Source organism: Pongo pygmaeus, chromosome 3 (genome assembly GCF_028885625.2).
Source record: "Pongo pygmaeus isolate AG05252 chromosome 3, NHGRI_mPonPyg2-v2.0_pri, whole genome shotgun sequence".
Lineage (NCBI taxonomy): Eukaryota > Metazoa > Chordata > Mammalia > Primates > Hominidae > Pongo > Pongo pygmaeus.
In genome coordinates, this window is record NC_072376.2 from 38,964,445 (window position 1) to 38,986,114 (window position 21,670).

General features: G+C 41.9%; 1 protein-coding gene and 1 long non-coding RNA gene across 3 annotated transcripts in view; one reads left to right on the forward strand and one right to left on the reverse strand.

Annotated features, from left to right (window-relative positions):
- Nucleotides 1-21,670, reverse strand: part of SMIM14 (small integral membrane protein 14) — an 88,138-nt gene that overhangs the window by 20,308 nt on the left and 46,160 nt on the right. For both annotated transcript variants that reach the window (XM_054485479.2, XM_054485478.2), the window contains exon 3: nt 4,555-4,603. In XM_054485479.2, coding sequence (XP_054341454.1) covers nt 4,555-4,603 — 49 coding nt within the window. The remainder of the gene's footprint in view (nt 1-4,554; nt 4,604-21,670) is intronic.
- Nucleotides 14,994-21,670, forward strand: part of LOC129035238 (uncharacterized) — a 37,602-nt gene continuing 30,925 nt past the window's right edge. Inside the window, exons 1-2 of the long non-coding RNA XR_010126211.1 lie at nt 14,994-15,054; nt 20,740-20,876. This is a non-coding gene — a long non-coding RNA (uncharacterized LOC129035238). The remainder of the gene's footprint in view (nt 15,055-20,739; nt 20,877-21,670) is intronic.

Here is a 21,670-nt window from a genome sequence, read left to right on the forward strand (position 1 = left end):
TGAGCCCTGTTTGCTCCACTGCACTCAAGCCTGGGTGACAAAGTGAGACCCTGTCTCAAAACAAAACAAAAAACAAACAAAAACACCCCAAACCATATTCAATGCCAAATGCTAAAGCCCAAATAGATTGTATAAATAAGAACATACAGGCCGGGTGTGGTAGCTCACGCCTGTAATCCCAGCACTTTGGGAGGCAGAGGTGGGTGGATCACTTGAGGTCAGGAGTTTGAGACCAGCCTGGCCAACATGGCGAAACCCCATCTCTACTAAAAATACAAAAAATTAGCCAGGTGTGGTAGTGCATTCCTGTAATCCTGGCTACTTGGGAGGCTGAGGCAGGAGAATAGCTTGAGCCTGGGAGGCGGACGTTGCAGTGAGCCGAGATCGCGCCACTACACTCCAGCCTGGGCAACAGAGCAAGACTCCATCTCAAAAACAAAACAAAACAAAACAAAAGAACATATACATTTATATATTTCTCCACCATTTACTCTTTGGTCTGTGTTTTAACAACATTGAATCTACCTAGCAGCTGCTTCTATGACTAAACGAATAAATGATATTTCTGATATCACAATGATTTAACACTGTTCTAAAACAATGGAATAACACCTGTGAAAAGGGGAAGAGTAAAAAAAATAAGACAATGGAATATATACAAAATACAACTACAGAAATAAAAGGCAGAAATGAACGAAAGCAACCAATTTAAAAAAGTCAGGAGAAGAGAATAAAACATATTTCTTCAAGACTTATTTCAATTCTTATGAAGCCTCAAATTCCCACAATCCTAAAACATATATTTAATTTTAAAAAATAACTTTTTCCAATTGAATAGTAACACATATATCTAAATATAAAGATAGCTACAAAATATATGTTTTATTATTTTAAGAAAAAAGTATAAGCTCACTGGAGAAAATTTAGAATATAAGAAAAATAATTCTGTCCCTCACAGTAAACTACTGTTTAACCATTTAAAAGCCTAGCTCTCAGAAAGGATTTTTACCAACTGCTAAAAGAATTGGGGGGAAAGAAAAACTTGCCAATATGCCTAAATGAATGTTCAAAATTTCACCTTTCTTTTTAGAGTTAGGAAGTGACATTTTACCCACAGGAATGAGTATATTTGGTTATAGGCGGGGCTGGTTCAAGAGTCACAAAAGCTGCACATGTAATAAACACTTGTTTTCCCATGGGGAGGTTCAATAAAATTATTTTCAACTAGGAAAACAGGTTTTAGCTTTACCTGTTGAGGCAAATATTTGAGCTGTACATTGTAGATTAATGAATGCTACTGGAGAAGTAACATAAAGAAGTCTGGAGGGAGGGAACCACCACCCATTGTCCTAACAATGCACATTTCTATTGCTTTCTTGTCTTGAAGGCATATATATCACCCAAATGGACTAGGTTCCGACAAAATTTCTACTTTAGGCTAGGCACTGCACTAGCTCCTACTTCTCTAAGTTGTTATATCTGGAATTTGATGGGACACCCAGTTCACAAAGTAATAAAAATCATAATGTATAACAAGTCTCTTTACAATTACCTTACTGTGTCTTTAGTTTCATATACATAATAAACAGGCAGCTCTGCTTCAGAGATGTTACGTATCAGCAACTAACCTACTAATAAATGCAATTTGGCAATATGTAAATAGCCTTAAAATGTGTGAAGAAAACCAGAACGTATCACCCCAAAATATGCCTTTTTGACATAGAAATTATTTTTGAGAGGCCGGGCACGGTGGCTCATGCCTGTAATCCCAGCTACTTGGGAGGCTGAGGCACTAGAATTGCCTGAACCTGGGTGGCGGAGGTTGCAGTGAGTTGAGACTGCGCCGCTGCACTCTAGCCTGGGCGACAAAGCAAGACTTCATCTCAAAAAAAAAGAAAAAAAGAAATTATTTTTGAGCTGTAGGCAATTAGGAAGTAGCAAACAGAAGAAAAGCTCTCTCTATTCCCCTCTTTTCTGCCTAAAGGTAGGATACAAATTCTCCTTTATACACAACCCTACAGACTTAATAGTCCAGAGACAGCACCAGAGGAGTCTGTAAACAAACCTTACTCCATTAGTTTCCTCCCAAATATTTACTTTCCCAGTCTCCTATCCTTGGAAGCCTAAAATCTCTTTCCTATGTTCTGCCCTTTTTCCACAAATGTATTGTTCTTTGTTGAAGATGCTACATAAGCCAGAGTTCTGAGCCACTGCTTTGAGTTACTTTGCATTGAGCTTTCTCCCACGTGATGCCACACACATTAATAAACTTGCTTTTCCCTTGTTCATCTATCTGTTTTTTGTTTTTTTTTCTTTTTTAGAGAGTCTCGCCCTGTCACCCAGGCTGGAGTGCAGTGGTGTGATCTCAGCTTACTGCAACCGCTGCCTCCTGGGTTCAAGTGATTCTGGTGCCTCAGCCTCCAGAGCAGCTGGGACTACAGGCACATGCCACTACGCCCAGCTAATTTTTGTATTTTTAGTAGAGACAGAGTTTCCATGTTGGCCGGGCTGGTCTCAAACTCCTGGCCTCAACTGATCTGCCCACCTCAGCCTCCCAAAATTCTAGGATTACAGGCGTGAGCCACCATGCCCGGCAATCTATCCTTTGTTATAGGGTGTCTCAGCAAAGAACTCTCAGGTTGAAGAAAAAATTATTTGTCCTCCCCAACATATGCACACAAAGAATGTTTATTCAAGTGTTGTTTATAATAGCAAAAAATATATCAGCAACCTAAGATTCTAGTAAAAGGAAATCATTTAAACGCTGGTGCTTCCCCACAATGAATTATTATTTAATCAACAATTTTTTTTTTGAGATGGGATCTCACTTTGTCATCCAGGCTGGAGTGCAGTGGCATGAACATTGCTCACTGCAGCCTCAAACTCCTGGGCTCAAGTGATCCTTCTGCCTCAGCCTCCCAAGTAGCTGGGACTCCAGGAGCACCATGCCTGGCTCAATAAATAGTAAGACAAATATATGTTGATATTTTATAAGTAGTGAAAAATAACATATACAATGTGATCCCATTTCTGTAAGTTTATATGAGATCTAATTATGCCAGGCTTCACCATCCTGTGAATGTCATACTTTCCTTCTTGTAGTCTTCTGGTACAAGACTGGATTGGTTTAAATACTATTTTACTAGTTCCCCTTAAAGCATCTCTCAAAGTATTTCTGAGTATCCTGAAAAAAGATGTGTCACATAATGGCCACTAAGTCTGTCACCTACATATACCATGCAGTATTCATCTTCCTACTGATTCTCACTTTACCATCACTACTGCCCATAAAGCCACGTGGAGAAACTTCTCCACTGCCAAATTCTTTGATGCGCATGTTAATGTCAGAGCCAAAGGAATGAACTCCACAGGCACCCAAAGTTTCCACACATGGAAAAGAATGGCCTCCCCACCTAAGAAGTTCTCAAGTGGCTGGGCATGGTGGCTCACGCCTGTAATCCGAGCATTTTGGGAGGCCAAGGCAGAAGGATCACTTGATCCCAGGAGTTTAAGACCCATGTGGGCAACATGGGAAGACCTTGACTCTAAAAAAAATTCTAAAAAATTGGCCATGCATGGTGGTGCATCCCTGTAGTCCCACCTACTAGGGAGGCTGAGGTGGGAGGATCACTTGAGCCTGGGAGGTCAAGGCTGCAGTGAGCCATGATCGCACAATTGCATTTAGTGTGGGTGACAAAGCAAGACACCGTTTCTTAAAAAAAAAATTTTAAAAATTTAAAAAAAAAAGAATTCTCAAGCCTGCCAACAGATGCAAATAGATGTTAGGGAGAGAGTGAATGGTTTGCGCAAGCAGCTTTGATGTCCCAGTTACACCTGCCCACAGTGCCCTGTTACAGACATATTTGCCAAGAAAAAAAGACTAGGATATACCCGAATTTGTCAACAGTGGTTATCTTTAACTATTCTGGAAGTTCTTCTTTTTTTTTTTTTTTTTTTGAGAGACAGGGTCTCACTCCAGTCACCCAGGTTGGAGTGCAGTCGTGCGATCACAGCTCACTGCAGCCTCAACCTCCCCCGGCTCAGGTGATCCTCCCACCTCAGCCTCAGGAGTAGCTGAGGCTGCAGGCATGCACTACCACACCCCACTAATTTTTGTATTTTTTGTAGAGACAGGGTTTCCCCATGTTGCCCAGGGTGATCTCAAACTCCTGGACTCAAACGATCCACCGGCCTCAGCTTCCCAAAGTGCAAGGATTACAGGTGTGAGCCACTGCACCCAGCCTTTTTTTTTCCTTATACTTATTTTATAATATTCTGCAATAAGCAGGGTTTTTGAGGCATGAAAAAAGTTCTAAGTTAAAAAATGAAATAGTCAAGTAGCAAATACATTACTGAGAACCATTTTCTTATTAAAGAGCAAACTATGAGAATAATTTCTTTCTTTTGTGTGTATGTGTCACTCTTTTTTTTTTTTTTTTTTTGGTAACCACCAGAATAGGCAATGTAAGAATAAATTCTGACAAATATTCACAGGCATCTGGCCTCTAATTCTGCCCCCAATGCCATCCTTCCTCCTGTCTCAGTGGTACTTACATTCCTGAAGACATTCTGTGTCTGTGCAGTAGGACTGGGACTGCCGTAACTACAATGAATAAGACAGGGAAGTTAGCGATTAGACTTAAACAAAAGTGGACAATAATTATTAGAAAGATCATGTTTTGGCCGGGTGCGGTGGCTCACGCCTATAATCCCACACTTTGGAGGCTGAGGCGGGTGGATTGTTTGAGCTCAGACATTCAAGACCAGCCTGGGTAACATAGCAATACCCCATGTCTACAAAAAATACAAAAATTAGCCAGGTGTGGTGGTGTGTGCCTGTAGTCCCAGCTATTAGGGAGGCTGAGGTGGGAGGATCACTTGAGTCTGGGAGGCAAATGTTGCAGTGAGCCAAGATGGCACCATTGCACTCCAGCCTGGGTGACAGAGCGAGACCTTGTCTTAAAAAAAAAAAATCATGTTTTGTTTTGTTTTTTGAGACAGGGTCTCACTCTGTTGCCTAGGCTAGAGTGCAGGGGTGCAATCCTAGCTCACTGCAGCTTCAAACTCCTGGGCTCAAATGACCTTCCTGCCTCAGCCTCCTGAGTAGCTGATACTACAAGTGTGTGCCACCATGCCTGGGTAATATTTTAAAAATCATTTTGTAGAGATGGGGGTCTTACTATGTTGACCAGTCTAGTGATGAACCATGTTTTGGTTTTTATTATTATTATTATTATTATAATTATTATTATTTAGTTTCACTCTTGTTGCCCAGGCTGGAGTGCAATGGTGCAATCTCAGCTCACTGCAACCTCCGCCTCCCAGGTTCAAGCGATTCTCCTGCCTCAGCCTCCTGAGTAGCTTGGATTACAGGCACCCGCCACCACACCCAGATAGTTTTTTTGTATTTTCAGTAGAGATGGGCTTTCACCATGTTGTCCAGGCTGGTCTTGAACTCCTGACCTAAAGTGATACACTTGCCTCGGCCTCCCAAAGTGCTGGGATTACAGGCATGAGCCACCATGCCCACGCCCCATGTTTTGGTTTTTAGTGAATGCTGTCACAGAATGTATCTTCAAAATCATACACAAACACAGAATACTCTGAGGGGCTGTCTACTTTTTTTCCTACCCAAAATAATTTTCAAATATACTGTGATCTGTTACAACTGACCCATTTCAATTAAATAATTTTAAAAAAATCACCCATGACACAAATTCTTGCTGCCAATATATAATTAGGCATCCCAAAGGGAAAGTGCTAAACTGTAGAGAACTAGAAGAGTAAACCTTTGTTAAAGAGATTTTTCTTCTCATTGAAAATTAGAAGCAGATAAAGAAAAAAAAAAACAGATTCTATTTGTAGAAAACACATCTTTGAAAGGAAGCATAAAGAATCAGTGGTTGGATAGATAAGAAACTAATAAAAGGAGTTACCACAAGGAGTGAAGGTACAATGGGGGAGTAGAGAAGAGTGACAGAAATAGGAGCTAAATTTTTCAATGTCTGTCTTTTTATATAATTTTAGAATCATGTGATTATCAATTTTAAAAGCAAGTTAAAAAAGAAAAGTCCCATCTATCTATATTATAAGCCATCCTTTTATAAGCATACAAACCTATGCTGAGACCTTTTAGGATGTTTAAAAACGAAAATCTCATAAACCTTAAAATAGAGATGAATAAATAGTAAAGACAATGAGGGGCATATAACTTTCCAAGTTAGTCTCATTACTAACTACACCCTCTCCATTAGAGTAGTAATCCACACTTGCAATTGTTTGGGATGGCAACTATGGTGCAGTAGTGCTTAGCTGGTTCAGCATGGCTCTGCAGAATGACAAGCCTAGATTTAAAGTCTGGTTCTGCAACTTTCTTTTTTTTTTTTTTCTTTTTTATTCTTAGAGACGGAGTCTCGCTCTGTCGCCCAGGCTGGAGTGCAGTGGCGCAATCTCGGCTCACTGCAACCTCTGCCTCCCGGGTTCAAGCAATTCTTCTGCTTCAGCCTCCTTACAGGTGCATGCCGCCATGCCTGTCTAATTTCTTTTGTATTTTAGTAGAGACAGGGTTTCACCATGTTGCCCAGGCTGGTCTCAAACTCCTGAGCTCAGGCAATCCGCCCACCTCAGCCTCCCAAAGTGCTGGGATTACAAGCGTTGAGCCACAGCACCTGGCCCTGCAACTTTCTAAGTTTCAAGACCTTGAGGCAAGTAATTTAACACCTCTAAGCTTCAGTTTCCTCCTCTGGTAAAATGAGGATATAATATCACCTATATCTAAGAGTACTAGTGAGAATTAAAATGGATAACAAATGTGAAATGCAGTAATGACTCAAGAAATGTTAGCTTTTATTACTGTGCCATACAAATTATGACTTCAACTAAACAATTATTAGAATTAACAACTAAACGAATCATTTTGTAAATTATTCTCTAAGATGATCAGGCTTGCTTTGGTGTATACTACTAAAAGTAATCCTGTTTGGAGCCAGGCCCGGTGGCTCATGCCTGTAATTCTAGCACTTTGGGAAGCCAAGGCAGGAGTTTGAGACCAGCCTGGGCAACATGCTGAACCTCTCATTCTACAAAAAAATAGAAAAATTAGCCAGGCCTGGTGGTGGTAGACCTTGTTTCAAAAACAAAACAAAACAAAAAAACTAGTCTTGTTTGAATAAGAATGAGAAAATAGATTTTTTTTTTTTTGAGACAGAGTTTCACTTTGTTACTCAAGCTAGAGATGAGCGGCGCGATCACAGCTCAAAGCAATCCTCCCGCCTCAGCCTCCCAAGTAGCTGGGACTACAGCGCCACATTTTTATATTTTTTGGTAGAGCTGGGATTTTATCATATTGCCTAGGCTGGTCTTGAACTCCTGAGCTCAAGCGATCTGTCAGCCTATGCCTCCCAAAGTGCTGGGATTACAGGCATGTGCCACCAAGCCCAGTGAAGAAAACATTTTTTTTTAAAAAATTAATTTTAATGAAATAGAAACAGGGTCTATGTTGCCCAGGCTGGTCTCGAACTCCTGAGCTCAAGCAATCCACCCACCTCAGCCTCCCAAAGTGTTGCGATTACAAACAGTCATGAGCCACCATGCCCAGCCAGATCTTAATGTAAAAATATGCTGTATTATCTTAACCCTTTCTAAATATGAAAGGAGTCAATCAAAAAACTCTTACTAAAATTACACATTCTTATTATTTTTTTAAGATAGGGTCTTGCTCTGTTGCCCAGGCTAGAATGCACTGGCACAATCTTGGCTTACTGCAATCTCTGCCTCCTGGACTCAAGCGATCCTCCTACCTTAGCCTCCTGAGTGGCTGGACTACAGGTGCACATCACCATGCCCAGCTTTTTTTTTTTGTATTTTTGTAGAGATGGGGTTTTGCTATGTTACCCAGGCTGGTCTTGAACTCCTGGGCTCAAAGGATCCACCCGCCTCAGCCTCCCAAAGTGCTGGGATTACAGGCGTGAGCCACCATACCCGGCCTACTTTTTTTTTTTTTTTGAGATGGAGTCTCACTCTGTCACCAAGGTTGGAGTGCAGTGGCATGATCTCAGTTCACTGCAACCTCCACCTCCCAGGTTCAAGTGATTGTCCTGCCTCAGCCTACCAAGTAGTTGGGATTACAGGCATGCCCCACCATGCCTGGCTAATTTTTGTATTTTCAATAGAGATGGGGTTTCACCATGTTGGCCAGGTTGGTCTCTAACTCCTGATCTCAAGTGATCCACTTGCCTCGGCCTCCCAAAGTGCTGGGATTACAGGCATGAGTCACCATGCCTGGTTTTTTTTTTTTTTTTCTTTCTTTCTTTTTATATAACACTTTCTACAAAACTTCTGGAATGAACACATATTTTTTAAATGTCAGAGACCCATGCAGAGAATGAAAATAGCATGGTATGACAGAAGGGCAGTTGAGTAGCCACTTTAAATTAGGAAGACAGAGGCAGTGACACTTAAGGGCTATTTACAAGATAGTAAAGATCAAAGGTAGGCACATTTCAGGCAAAGTACATGACTAGGAGGTCCCTAGGTGACATGGTGCCCTGCCTGTGAGTCAGTATCAAGGAACCAAAAGGCCACTGTGGTTGAAGCGTCTGAGACATGTTACTTAGCTGCTGCATTTAGTTAACCTCAGAACCAAATGCTCTCTACAAAGGCTCGGATCATCACAATTTCATGTTGTAATTTCTCTGACTGCCTCCAACTCTAAGACCTACCAATGTATATAACCTATACCTATGTGTATGTGTACATATATATATATATATTTTTTTTTTTCTTTGAGACAGAGTCTTGCTGTGTTGCCCAGGCTGGAGTGCAGTGCAGTGGCACAATCTCAGCTCACTGCAACCTCCGCCTCCTGGGTTCAAGTGATTCTCCTGCCTCAGCCTCCCAAGGAGCTGGGATTACAGGCGCCTGCCATCATGCCCGGCTAATTTTGTATTTTTAGTAGAGATAGGGTTTCACCATATTGGCCAGGCTGGTCTCGAACTCCTGACCTCCAGTGATCTGCCCGCCTCGGCCTCCCAAAGTGCTGGGATTACGGTCATGAGCCACCACACCTGGCTGGAATACCTATATATTTTTAACACTGTGGAATAGGAATTTTTTTTCCATTATATAATATTTGATATATTTGAATACAAACATATTTTAACACAAACGTTAAAATTAGCACTTTGGGAGGCCGAGGCAGGCAGATCACTTGAAGTCAGGAGTTCAAGACTAGCCTGGCCAACATAGCGAAACCCCATCTCTACTAAAAATACGAAACAGCTGGACGTCGTGGTGCCCACCTGTAATCCCAGCTACTTGGGAGGCTGAGGCAGGAGAGCACTTGAACCTGCGAGGTGGAGGTTGCAGTGAGCTGAGATCGCGCCATTGCACTCCAGCCTGGGCCACAGAGCAAGACCCCATCTCAAAATATATATATATATCTCACATATTTTTAAAAGCATTTGTAATAAATAACTTATCATTTATATTATACATTACAATAGATTACAGAATACCTAGAAATTAATATGGATTTACTCACTGCCTTAATACAATTATCATTACTATGTATTCTTTTCTAGTCTTAAAATATGCAGACTTCCACATAATTGCAATTGTTGTAACAATTTTTTAAAATTCTTTATTTTTAGATACATGGTCTCACTATGTTGCCCAGGCTGGTCTCAAATTCCTGGACTCAAGTGATCCTCCTGCCACAGCCTCCCAAGTAACAGAACACGGTGTGCAGCACCATGTCGGGCAATTGTAACAAATATTTCTAGGAACTTGCTGTATGCTAATACTATACTAACAACTTTAATTTATTATGTTCTTTGGTCCTCACCATGTTGGCCAGGCTGGTCTCGAACTCCTGACCTTGTGATCCGCCCGCATCGGCCTCCCAAAGTGCTGGGATTACAGGCATGAACCACCACGCCTGGCCTGTCATTCAGTAGTCTTTAAGATGAACATGACCAGTGTTTTTCTTCAGCACTAATCTCTCCTCCTTCCACCAGGAGGAGGAGGAGGCTTCCCTTTGATGCTAAGTAATGTACAATTTTTCCTGCTATATGAGTATCTATAGAACCAATTACTCACACACAATTGGTAATTAGAGAAATTATGCCAGTTTAATATGGAAGGTGTGTTGGTTCATAAGTGTTTCTCCTAGGTAAAGGGAGCCAGAAAAGCAGGAGTCAAATTATGCCTTTCAGTAGAAAAGAATACGGTTTTTAGCTCACTGCTGGGCAGACAGGAGCCCTTTAAGCCTTTTTTTTTTTTTTTTTGAGACGGAGCCTGACTCTGTCTCCCAGGCTGGAGTAGAGTGATGCAATCTCGGCTCACCGCAATCTCCACCTCCTGGATTCAAGTGATTCTCCTGCCTCAGCCTCCCTAGTAGCTGAGATTACAGACCTGCACCATCACGCCCAGCTAATTTTTGTATTTTTAGGAGACACAGGGTTTCACCATGTTGGCCAGGCTGGTCTTGAACTCGTGACCTCAAGTGATCCTCCCACCTCGGCCTCCTAAAGTGCTGGGATTTAGGTGTGAGTTACTGTGCTTGGTCTCCTTTCAGTTTTAAATGAAAAATGAGTGCCTGTGTACACCTACTCACAAACACAATCAAGAATGAAAGAAATTATCAGGAGCCTGGCTAAGAGAAGCAACTTCATCTTAGACCAAGCTACGGCGAGTCTTTGGGACATCTTGCCAAGAGCTGGTGTTGGATCCTGCCCTTCTGTGGCTTGACGGCTACATTCCTCATATTCACAAACAGGCTATGCTCTAGGCTCTGAATAATGAAATGCCGAAGTACCACAACCACATTCCTAGTCCAGGACTTAAGGTTTTTGGCAAAGCAAAGTGTGCTGGAATGTATATTCAATGTGTTGAATTCAAACACCTACGATGGGTAAATCGTAGTCTTTTAAAGCATTCAAAAACCATGTGTCCAGTATGCAGTAAAACAGGAGAATTTTAGTTTTGGGAATTTTGTTTGTTTTTTAAGAAACAAGGTCTTCTCTGGTGCCCAGGCTGAAGTGCAGCAGCACAATCATAGCTCACTGCAGCCTACACTTCCCAGGCTCAAGCAATCCTCCCGCCCCAGGCTCCCAAGTAGCTGGTACCACAGGTGTGTGCTACCACACCCAACTTGAGAACCTCACAGTTTTGATGCAACTCTTAAGCAGAGAGGCCTAATTTACAATGTATCTCAATTTTCTCTTGACTTACTTGGAGAAAACAGTGGTACCATTGATGTTGATTTTGTCTACTCCAAAGAGAAACAATTTGTAAAAACAACAATTAGAGAAAAACCAAAGATAATACCCACAGTATCTATGGAAATATAGACTTTAAATATTTTCTATATTATAGTAATGTGGGGATGGGTGCCACTTGTGGACAGTTTACTGACAGTAGTTGCTGTCCAGGAAACCATTCATGTTAACACTGATGCCAAGAAAGAAGTAAAAGTAGAATTCGATCTCCCCATCTAAACAAGGATGGTCGTGAAAGTTCTTGAGGTGAGGAAACTTCAAAATAGCAGAGACTGGGCTGGGCATGGTGACTCACGCCTGTACTCCCAGCAATTTGGGAGGTCGAGGCAGGTGGATCGCCTGAGGTCAGGAGTTCGAGACAAGCCTGGCCAACATGGTGAAACCCTGTCTCTACTAAAAATACAACAATTAGCCAGGCGTGGTGGCACACACCTGTAATCCCGGCTACTCGGGAGGCTGAGGCAGCAGAATCGCTTGAACCTGGGGAAATGGAGGTTGCAGTGAGCCGACATTGTACCACTGCACTCCAGCCTGGGCAACAGAGTGAGACTCTGTCCAAAAAAAAAAAAAGCAGAGACTGCATAATATGAGTAAAGCAGTAATAGAATAATATGAGTAGAATAATATGAAGTAGTATTTCTTCAGTGGGAGAAGAGGCAGAATAAAAAGAGATTAAAACACATAATAGGCCAGGTGCAGTGGCTCATCCCTGTAATCCCAGCATTTTGGGAGGCTGAGGTGGGAGGATCACTTGAGCTCAGGAGTTTGAGAACAGCCTGGGCAACATGGAAAGACCCCATCTCTACAAAAAAGTTAAAATATTATCTGGATGTGGTGATGTGCACCTGTAATCCCAGCTACTCAGGAGGCTGAGGTGGAAGAACTGCTTGAGCCCAGGATGTCGAGGGTGCTGTGAGCTGTGTTTGTGCCACTGCACTCCAGTCTGGACAACACAGTTAGACAGTGCCTCAAAAAAAAAAAACAAAAGAAAAAGGCACAAAAAGGGATTAAGAAAATGGAAGACTTGCCACAGAGATATGTTAAGGAAAAGTATAGAATCTAAAATAGTCCAATAGGCTATCTAGAAAGCCTTGGCAGGCCGGGAACAGGGGCTCATGCTTGTAATCCCAGCACTTTGAAAGGCCGAGGCGGGCAGATCACTTGAGGTCAGGAGTTTGAGACCAACCTGGCCAACATGGTGCAACCCCATCTCTACTAAAAAACACAAAAATTAGCCAAGTGTGGTGGTGCGCACCAGTAGTCCCAGCTGCTTGGGAGGCTGAGGCAGGAGAATCGCTTGAACCCCGGAGGCAGAGGTTGCAGTGAGCCAAGACCGTGCCACTGTACTCCAGCCTGGGTGACAGAGTGAGACTCCGTCTCAAAAAAAAAAAAAGCAAGAAAGCAAGAAAGCAAGCCTTGGCAGCCATGGGCTTAGGGGGAAATGTAGATCAAAGAAGATTCTAATGACAAGTGGACAAATGTAGCTTCCATGAGGAAACTTAGGCTGGGGAAATTCTTCAAAAAAAAAATTACAAAGAATAAAATCTCTCTCTCTAGAGTTACTGAAACATACCTAAACAAGAACTTAATTGCTATTTTTTAACATCTGCTCAAGAACCTCATATGTGTTGGATATGTTCTTCTTTCTCATTCAACAGAGCTGCCAATGAACTGGCAAACAGTGAGGTACAAAAATTGTGTGTGTGTGTGTGTGTGTGTGGTTTTTTAATTATTATTATTGAGACAGGGTTTCACTCTGTCACCCGGGCTAGTGTAGTGGCTTGATTACAACTCACCTCAGCCTTGACCTCCCAGGCTGATGTGATCCTCCCACCTCAAGCCTCCTGAGTAGTGGGGACCACAGATGCGTGCCACCAACACCTGGTTTTTAAATTTTTATTTTTGTAGAGACAGAGTCTCCCTATGTTGTCCAGACTGTTCTCAAACTTCTAGGCTCAAGTGATCCTCCCACCTTGGCCTCCCAAAGTGCTGGGATTACAGGTATAAAACAACACACCCAGCCAAAAAGTCAGAGGTATCTGGGTTCAAATCTTGTCTCTGTTTCTTTCTTTTTTTTTTTTTTTTTTTAGCTGGAGTCTCGCTCTGTCACCCAGGCGAGGCTGGAGTGCAGTGGTGCGATCTTGGCTTACCGCAACCTCCGCCTCCCAGGTTCAAGCAATTCTCCTGCCTCAGCCTCCCAAGTAGCTGGGATTACAGGTGTGTACCACCAGGCCCAGCTAATTTTTGTATTTTCAGTAGAGACGGGGTTTCACCATGTTGGTCAGGCTGGTCTTGAACTCCTGACCTCGTGATCCGCCCACCTCGGCCTCTCAAAGTGCTGGGATTACAGGTGTGAGCCACCGCACCCGGCCCCTGTCTCTGTTTCTAAAGCAAAGTTCCAAACTATGAAAAAGATAAATACAACCTATTATCAACCTTAAATTCACCGTGAGGATTAAGTGATATAATTAAATATATAAATAAAATATTAATGTACATAAAGAACTCAGCTCATGGCCCATAGAATGTTTTCACATCATTGCAATATTATAGCTAATATCATGTGCTTAATTAAGAAAGTGTCTTAACAGAACTCTAGTGCTTCCTAATGAGCATAATTTATTGTACATCATCCTAGAACTTATCCTTATCTTCAATTTGGCCTTTCTGCTTAAGAAGGAAAAAACCTTTAAAATACCTTAGTCTTTAATATTTTGGATTTTAATATTATTTATATTGTGCATTTTTCTATATACTGTCCAACAAAATGTTTTTTAAATATTTTATGCCTAAAAATTTTATATTCTCCCTCTAAAATTCAAATGTTTAAGTTCCTTCTCTATCAATGAGCAGATCTGCCTGTTAACAATGGAGTTTTATACAGTTTGTCTCTTCACTTTAACCAGAACCTGAAATCATATTTTTGTTTTTGTTTTCGCAGGCTACTTAATTATCATAACTTCTTATGATCATCAGAATTAAAAGACACACACACAGATTTCCACTGGTTAACTTTTAACTCAGTTGGTGTCTTTTCTTTTTTCGTTTTTTTCTTTTTCTTTTTTTTTTGAGACAGGGTCTTGATCTGTCACCCAGGCTGGAGTGCAGTGGTGCGATCTAGGCTCACTGCAACCTCTGCACCCCTACCCACCCTCTACCCCAGCACCGAGCTCAAGTGACGATCCTCAGCCTCCCTCAGCCTCCTGAGCAGCTGGGACCACAGGAGTAGCTCAAACCTCAGGCGCACAACCACCATGCCTGGCTGTTTTTGTATTTTTAGTAGAGACGGGGTTTCACCATGTGGCCCAGGCTGGTCTTGAACTCTTGAGCTCAAGGAATCTACCCGCCTGGGCCTTCCAAAGTGCTGGGATTACAGGCGTGAGCCACCACGCCCAGCAAATGTCTTTTCTTTTTTTTTTTTTTGAGACCGAGTTTCACTCTTGTTGCCCAGGCTGGAGTGCAATGGCACGATCTCGGCTCACTGCAACCTCCACCTCCCGGATTCAAGCGATTTTCCTGCCTCAGCCTCCCAAGTGGCTGGGATTACAGGCATGTGCCACCACACCCGGCTGGTTTTGTATTTTTAGAAGAGATGGGGTTTCTCCATGTTGGTCAGGCTGGTCTCAAACTCCCAACCTCAGGTGATCTGCCCGCCTCGGCCTCCCAAAGTGCTGGGATTACAGGAATGAGCCACCGCGCCTGGTCTAGCAAATGTCTTTTCTTAGATAAACTATAACCAACACACTGGAAGAAGAGTACCCTCTGAAACCTAAAGGTTATTATCACTTTGCCTACAGTATCTGTGTTGTCTTGCTTCCCCCATAACTTGTATTTAACTGGATCTTTCCTTTGCAGCAAATAATTCATAAGAGAAAAAAGGGGAGGAAGTGGATTCTTTTTGAATATGAAAGGGTCTTGGCCGGGCACGGTGGCTTATGCCTGTAATCCCAGCACTTTGGGAAGCTGAGGCAGTTGGATCACTTGAGGTCAGAAGTTCCAGACCAGCCTGACCAACATGGTGAAACCCTGTCTCTACTAAAAATACAAAATTAGCCGGGTGTGGTGGCACACGGCTGTAATCCCAGCTACTTGGGAGGCTGAGGCAGGAGAATCGCTTGAACCCAGGAGGCAGAGGTTGCAGTGAGCCAAGACTGTGCCAATGCACTCCAGCCTGGGCAACAAGAGTGAAACTCCATTTCAAAAAAAAAAGAAAGGGTCTTATAGAAAAAGACCGGCTATATATTCCAGTTGTACTGGTCCACCAGTAGCTAAATTCTACTTCAGTATTCATTTAAATGGCATTTGTGTTTCACCTTTAATTTTTTATTTTATTTATTTTAGCAACAGAGTCTCGCTCTTTTCACCCAAGCCGAATTGTGGTGGTAAGATCTCAGCTTACCACAACCTCCGCCTCCCGGGTTCAAAATTCTCGTGCCTCAGCCTCCCAAGTAGCTGGGATTACAGATGCCTGCCATCACACCCGGCTAATTTTTATATTTTTAGTAGTTCAGGGTTTTGCCATGTTGGCCAGGCTAGTTTTGAACTCCTGGTCTCAGACGATCCACCTGCCTCAGCCTCCCAAAGTACTGGGATTACAGGTATGAGCCACCGCATCCAGCCTTTTTGTTTTTTTAAGAGACAGGGTGTCACTCTATTGCCCTGGCTGGCGTGCAGTGGCACAATCATGGCTCACTGCAGCCTCGACCTCCCAGGCTTACGCAATCCTCCCACCTCAGCTTCCTGAGTTGTTGGGACTACAGGTACACGCCACCACACCGGGCTAATTTTTTATTTTATTTTATTATTTTTAGAGACAAGGTCTCACTGTGTTGCCCAGGCTGGTCTCAAACTCCTGGGCTCAAGCAATCTTCCCACCTCAGACTCCCAAAGTGTTAAGATTACAGGTGTGAGCCAACTCGCCTGGGCTATTATTCTAACCGGTTTTAAGTATTCTGATAATCAACTTCAGGTCATTCATTCCAAATTGGGGTCTGGAAACATAGTCACAAAACGAGGGAGGCTGTATTACAGATCCAAAGATCTAGAAGGAGCCCAACATGGAAAATAAAACATAAAGCCCCTATAAAAATAACACAAACATGACCTTCTTTCTAATGTCGCTCCCTATTGTTCTAGTTGTTATGGATAAAGCAGTGAACAAAATGGACAAAATCCCACCATCCAATGATAACCATTCTGTTACCATTTTGGTTAATGTGTTCCGCATACATGTATACATTTTTGTAACACAGTATATATGATTGCACATATTTTACAAAATAAGACACTGAGTTATTTTGCTATCTTTCTGCCACACTTACCAATCAGTCACAAACTGATGCCTCCAAATAGCTCAAACTTATCTTTTAATGCTGCACCAGTATTTCATTTAATTTCATCATTTCCAAATTTATATATGAAAAACAATGCTGTGTATATGTTCCTATAAATACATTCTTACACAGCTGATTAATCTCCTCAGGGAAGAATTGCTAGAACACAGGTATGCACACTGTAAGTTTTGATACACATAGCCAAACTACAATAGGAGAATTTTTTTTAATGATGAAACACAAATATGGTACGTTCAATTCAAGTCTTCCTGCATAATCACATCTCTGCAGAAGCCCAGTGTTTCAACTGGGAAACCAGCTAGAACCTAATACTACATCTGATCACATTTTGATTAAGTAACATCTCTATGCAGTATTCCATAATGAAAATAATTTGGACTGGGCACAGTGGCTCACGCCTGTAATCCTAGAACTTTGGGAGGCCAAGGCAGGTGGATCAGTTGAGGTCAGGAGTTTGAGACCAGCCTGGCCAACATGGTGAAACCCTGTCTCTACTAAAAATATAAAAATTAGCCGGGCATGGTGGCATGCACCTGTAATCCCAGCTACTCAGGAGGCTGAGGCAGGAGAATTGCTTGAACCTGGGAGGTGGAGTTTGCAGTGAGCCAAGATGTTGCCACTGCACTCCAGCCTGAGCGACAGAGTAAGACACTGTCTCAAAAAAAAAAAAAAAAAAAAAAAAGACAAACAGGCTGGGTGCAGTGGCTCATGCCTGTATTCCCAATACTTTAGGAGGCCTAGGTGGGCAAATTGCTTGAGCCCAGGAGTTCAAGACCAGCCTGGGCAATATAGGGAGACCCTGTCTCTACAAGAAATACAAAAATTAGCTGGGTATGGTGGCATGCATCTATAGTCCCAGCTACTTGGGAGGCTGAGGTGGGAAGATGGTTTGAACCTAGGAGGCAGAGGTTGCAGTAAACCAAGATCATGCAACTGCACTCCAGCCTGAGCAATCAAGCAAGAACTTGTCAAAAAAAAAAAAAAAAAGAAAAAAGAAAAAAGAAAAGAAAATTTTTGTAAAGACTACAGATAATCAGGTTAAAGGCAAATCTAAATATATTTTGAATGTCTAATACTAATAGGTTGGGCTACTTTGCCTAAATGATACACAGGTTGAGCAACCACTCCAGATTTTCTCATATACTTTCCCCAACTCTACAAAGCACATTCTGAATTTGAGTTTACTTTATTGAACCAAAAATGATGCAATTTACTGTCATTAAAGAGATAACAGTATAATGCATAGCCATACCCTATGAAACAGTTTATTTCAATTATACATAAAAGTATATAAGTGCCTAGAAATGTGACTGAAAGGTCCACAAACTTAATGTGAGCTCTGACAAAACAAGTAATAGTGGCCATGAAGTGGGATGGATGAGTGCGGGGCAATAGAAAGGGACATGTTTACATTTTGCTCCATATTTCTACATTATTTCAAGCTTTCATGGTCTAGATATTCACGTATTACTTCTATTATTATTATTATTATTAGAGACAGAGTTTCGCTCTTGTTGCCCAGGCTGGAGTGCAGTGGTGCAATCTTGGCTCACTGCAACCTCCACCTCCCAGGTTCAAGTGATTCTCCTGCCTCAGCCTCCTGAGTAGCTAAGATTACAGGCATGTGCCACCATACCCGGCTAATTTTTGTATTTTTAGTAGAGACGGGGTTTCTCCATGTTGGTAAGGCTGGTCTTGAACTCCCGACCTTAGGTGATCCGCCCGCCTCGGCCTCCCAAAGTGCTGGGATTACAGGCATGAGCCACTGCGCCCAGCCTACTTCTATTATTAAAAGAAAAGACAGAATTCCAATACTATGACACTGCTAAAAAGGAGCCTGACTTTGATTTGCTAATATCAAAAGATTAAAGTGAAGATGTATGAAGTGGGAAAAAAAAAGTTGCAGAAATGTATTGTCCTGCAAGGCTCCAGGTAGCACCAACCCCAAGGCTTTGATGACCAAAAAGCTTTGGGCAGAGGCCAACCGGTGTGCTGATACAGAAGGGATGGTCTGCCCCCTTTGAAACCAAAGAGGCAGTCCTGATGATCTCTGAATCGCTGTTAAGGTCACTCTTCCCTTGTCATGAAGAATAATGTCCAGATCGTTCTTCCCTTGCCTTGAAGAATAATGTACACTTGCAGCCCAATAGCTCTATGGTCTTGTCCTGCAAAATAAAAGAACTCCGACCTTTATTCTCCTTCATTCCATCCAGTCTCCTTCCCTTTTAGTTCAACCTGGCAGTTTCCTGCTGGGGGCTGGTGATTTGATTCTGCAGTTCTCACCCACACAAATCTTATCAAGTGGTTAGTCTACCATACCTTTAGTGTTCTCTTGTGAACTTTCTTACCTTTTGTTATGTGGACAGGCTGAGAATTTTCCAAATCTTTAAGTTGTGGTTCCTTTTTGCTTAATAATTCCATCTTCAATTGGCTTCCCTCCTTTCAATTTTTACTACAAACAATCAGGAGGAACCAAGCCATTCCTTCAACATTTTGCTTAGAAATCTCCTCAGCTAAATATCCAATTTCATCACTCACAAGTTCTACCTCCCACCCAGAAAACACTAGAACACAAACATAATTCAGCCAAGTTCTTTGCTACTTTGTAACAAAGATTGCCTTTTCTCCATTGTCCAGTAACGTTCTTCATTTCTAAGACCATATCAGAATGGACTTTATTTTCTATTAAAATTCTGTACGTGATTATTTATGTATTCTGTAAGATGGAAGCTTGCTCTACCATTCTCCTGTCTTCTTGCTGAGCCCTCTCCAAAATCACCTTTAATGCCCTTACTTCTACCAATAGTCCCTCACAGCAAATATCAGCTTGTTCTAGCATGCACTTAAAAACTCTTCCAGCCTCTTTCCATTACACAGTTGCAAAGTCACTTACCCGTTTTTAGGTATTTGTTATAGTAGCATCCCACTTTTTAGTAACACTTTTTGTCTTAGTTTGGGCTGCAATAACAAATACTATGGGCCAGGTAGCTTACACACAAACATTTATTTCTGACAACTATGATGGCTGGGAAATCCAAGATCAAAGTTCTAGCTGATTTGGTTCCTGGTATGGGTCCTCTTACTGGCTGGCAGATAGAGGTCTTCTTCCTCCATCCTCACATGGTAGAGAAGAGGATCATCTCTTTTCTGTCTCTTCTAATATGGGCACTAATCCTATCACAAGGCCTCTACCCTCATGAACTCATTACCTTCCAAAGGTCCCACCTCCAAATGCCAGCACATTGGGGATTAGGGAATTCAACATATGAATTTTGGGGGGTAGGTACACAAACATTTAGTCCATAGCATGTATATATACTATGATCCCTTCTATGTAAAACAAAAATATAAACTATATACATACGTATATGCAAATTAAATTTCTAGAAGGAGCCAGGCGCGGTGGCTCACGCCTGTAATCCCAGAACTTTGGGAGGCCGAGGTGGACGGATCACAAGGTCAGGAGATCGAGACCATCCTAGCTAACACGGTGAAACCCCGTCTCTACCAAAAATACAAAAAAATTAGCCAGGCGTGGTGGCGGGCACCTGTAGTCCCAGCTACTCAGGAGGCTGAGGCAGAAGAATGGCATGAAACAGGGAGGCGGAGCTTGCAGGAGCCGAGATCGCACCACTGCACTCCAGCCTGGGAGACAGAGTGAGGCTCCATCTCAAAAAAAAAAAAAAAAAAAAAAAAAAATTCTAGAAAGATGTATGTGTCTATCTATATTTTCCAAAAACAGCCACAGAATTAAAGTCAAACATGCTCTTCTAGAATCTTGCCACTCCCCATTGAGAGGTGAAATCTGGCCAGACTCTGTGGCTCATGCCTGTAATCCCAACACTTTGGGAGGTCAAGGCAGGAGGATCACTTGAGCCCAGGCTATGGTCAAGCCATTGCACTCCATCCTGGGTGACAGAGCAAGACTCTGTCAAAGAAGAAAGGAGGAAGAAGAAAGAAGAAAGGAAGGAGGGAGGAAGGAAAGAGAGAAATCTGTTTGCCCTCCTCTTGAACCTGGACAGGCTTGTGACTGCTACACCCAAGAATATAGGAAAAGTGTTGTGACTTCTTACACTAAGTTCTCTCCCTCTCCCATCTCCTCTCAGGAGGAATGCTCTCCCTTGGAACCAAGCCATCATTCTATGAGGAAGCCAAGCAGCCACATGAAAAGGCCCTATGTAGACATTCTAACTGACAATACTAGCTAAGGTTCCAGCTACTCACCAGCATCAACTATCAGACAGTGAGTAACCAAGCTTCCAGATACTTCCTGCCCTCAGCTTCTATGACTTCTAGCTAAGAATACAAACAATGATCAGCAGACAAGCTGTGTGAATTCCAGACACAGTCTGTCAGCTTAATGAATGGTTGTTCTATGGAACTAAGTTTTGGGGAAATTTATTATACAATAATAATAATGGGAACAATACACAAGAAACTGTCGGCCGAGGGTGGTGGCTCACACCTGTAATCCCAGTACTTTGGGAGGTCAAGAAGGGAAGATTGCTTGAGGCCAGGAGTTTGACACCAGCCTGGGCAACATGGAGAGACCCTATCTCTATTCTAAATAAATAAATAAAACATAACTATACATCCTAAATACACAGTTCAAAATTGGTAAGACCAATTGTATTGCTAATTATAGAAGGCTATGTGCCTTTTATGTCTTCCAGTGCCTGCATATTGATTTAAAAAAAAGATTAAGATTTGAAACAAAGTAGTCCACTGAAATTTCCTTATTGACTAAAATAAAACTCAAAAGTTAATCACACAATTAAAAAAGCTTTCATAGCAACATGAAAAATGCAAAATATTATTAAATTGAGGAAAATATACATATTCCATAGTATCTAAAAACATATTTCTTAAAAAGATCTGGGAAGATACACCAATTCATCTGGGAAAGTAGGAAATAAAAGCTAAGTATGGGGAAGGGAGTTCAGCCTTACTTTTAATGTATTGATATTTTTTGAAAGCACATATTCATATATTATTTATATAAATAAATATTTTAAAAATAAAAACAAAAACAAAGAA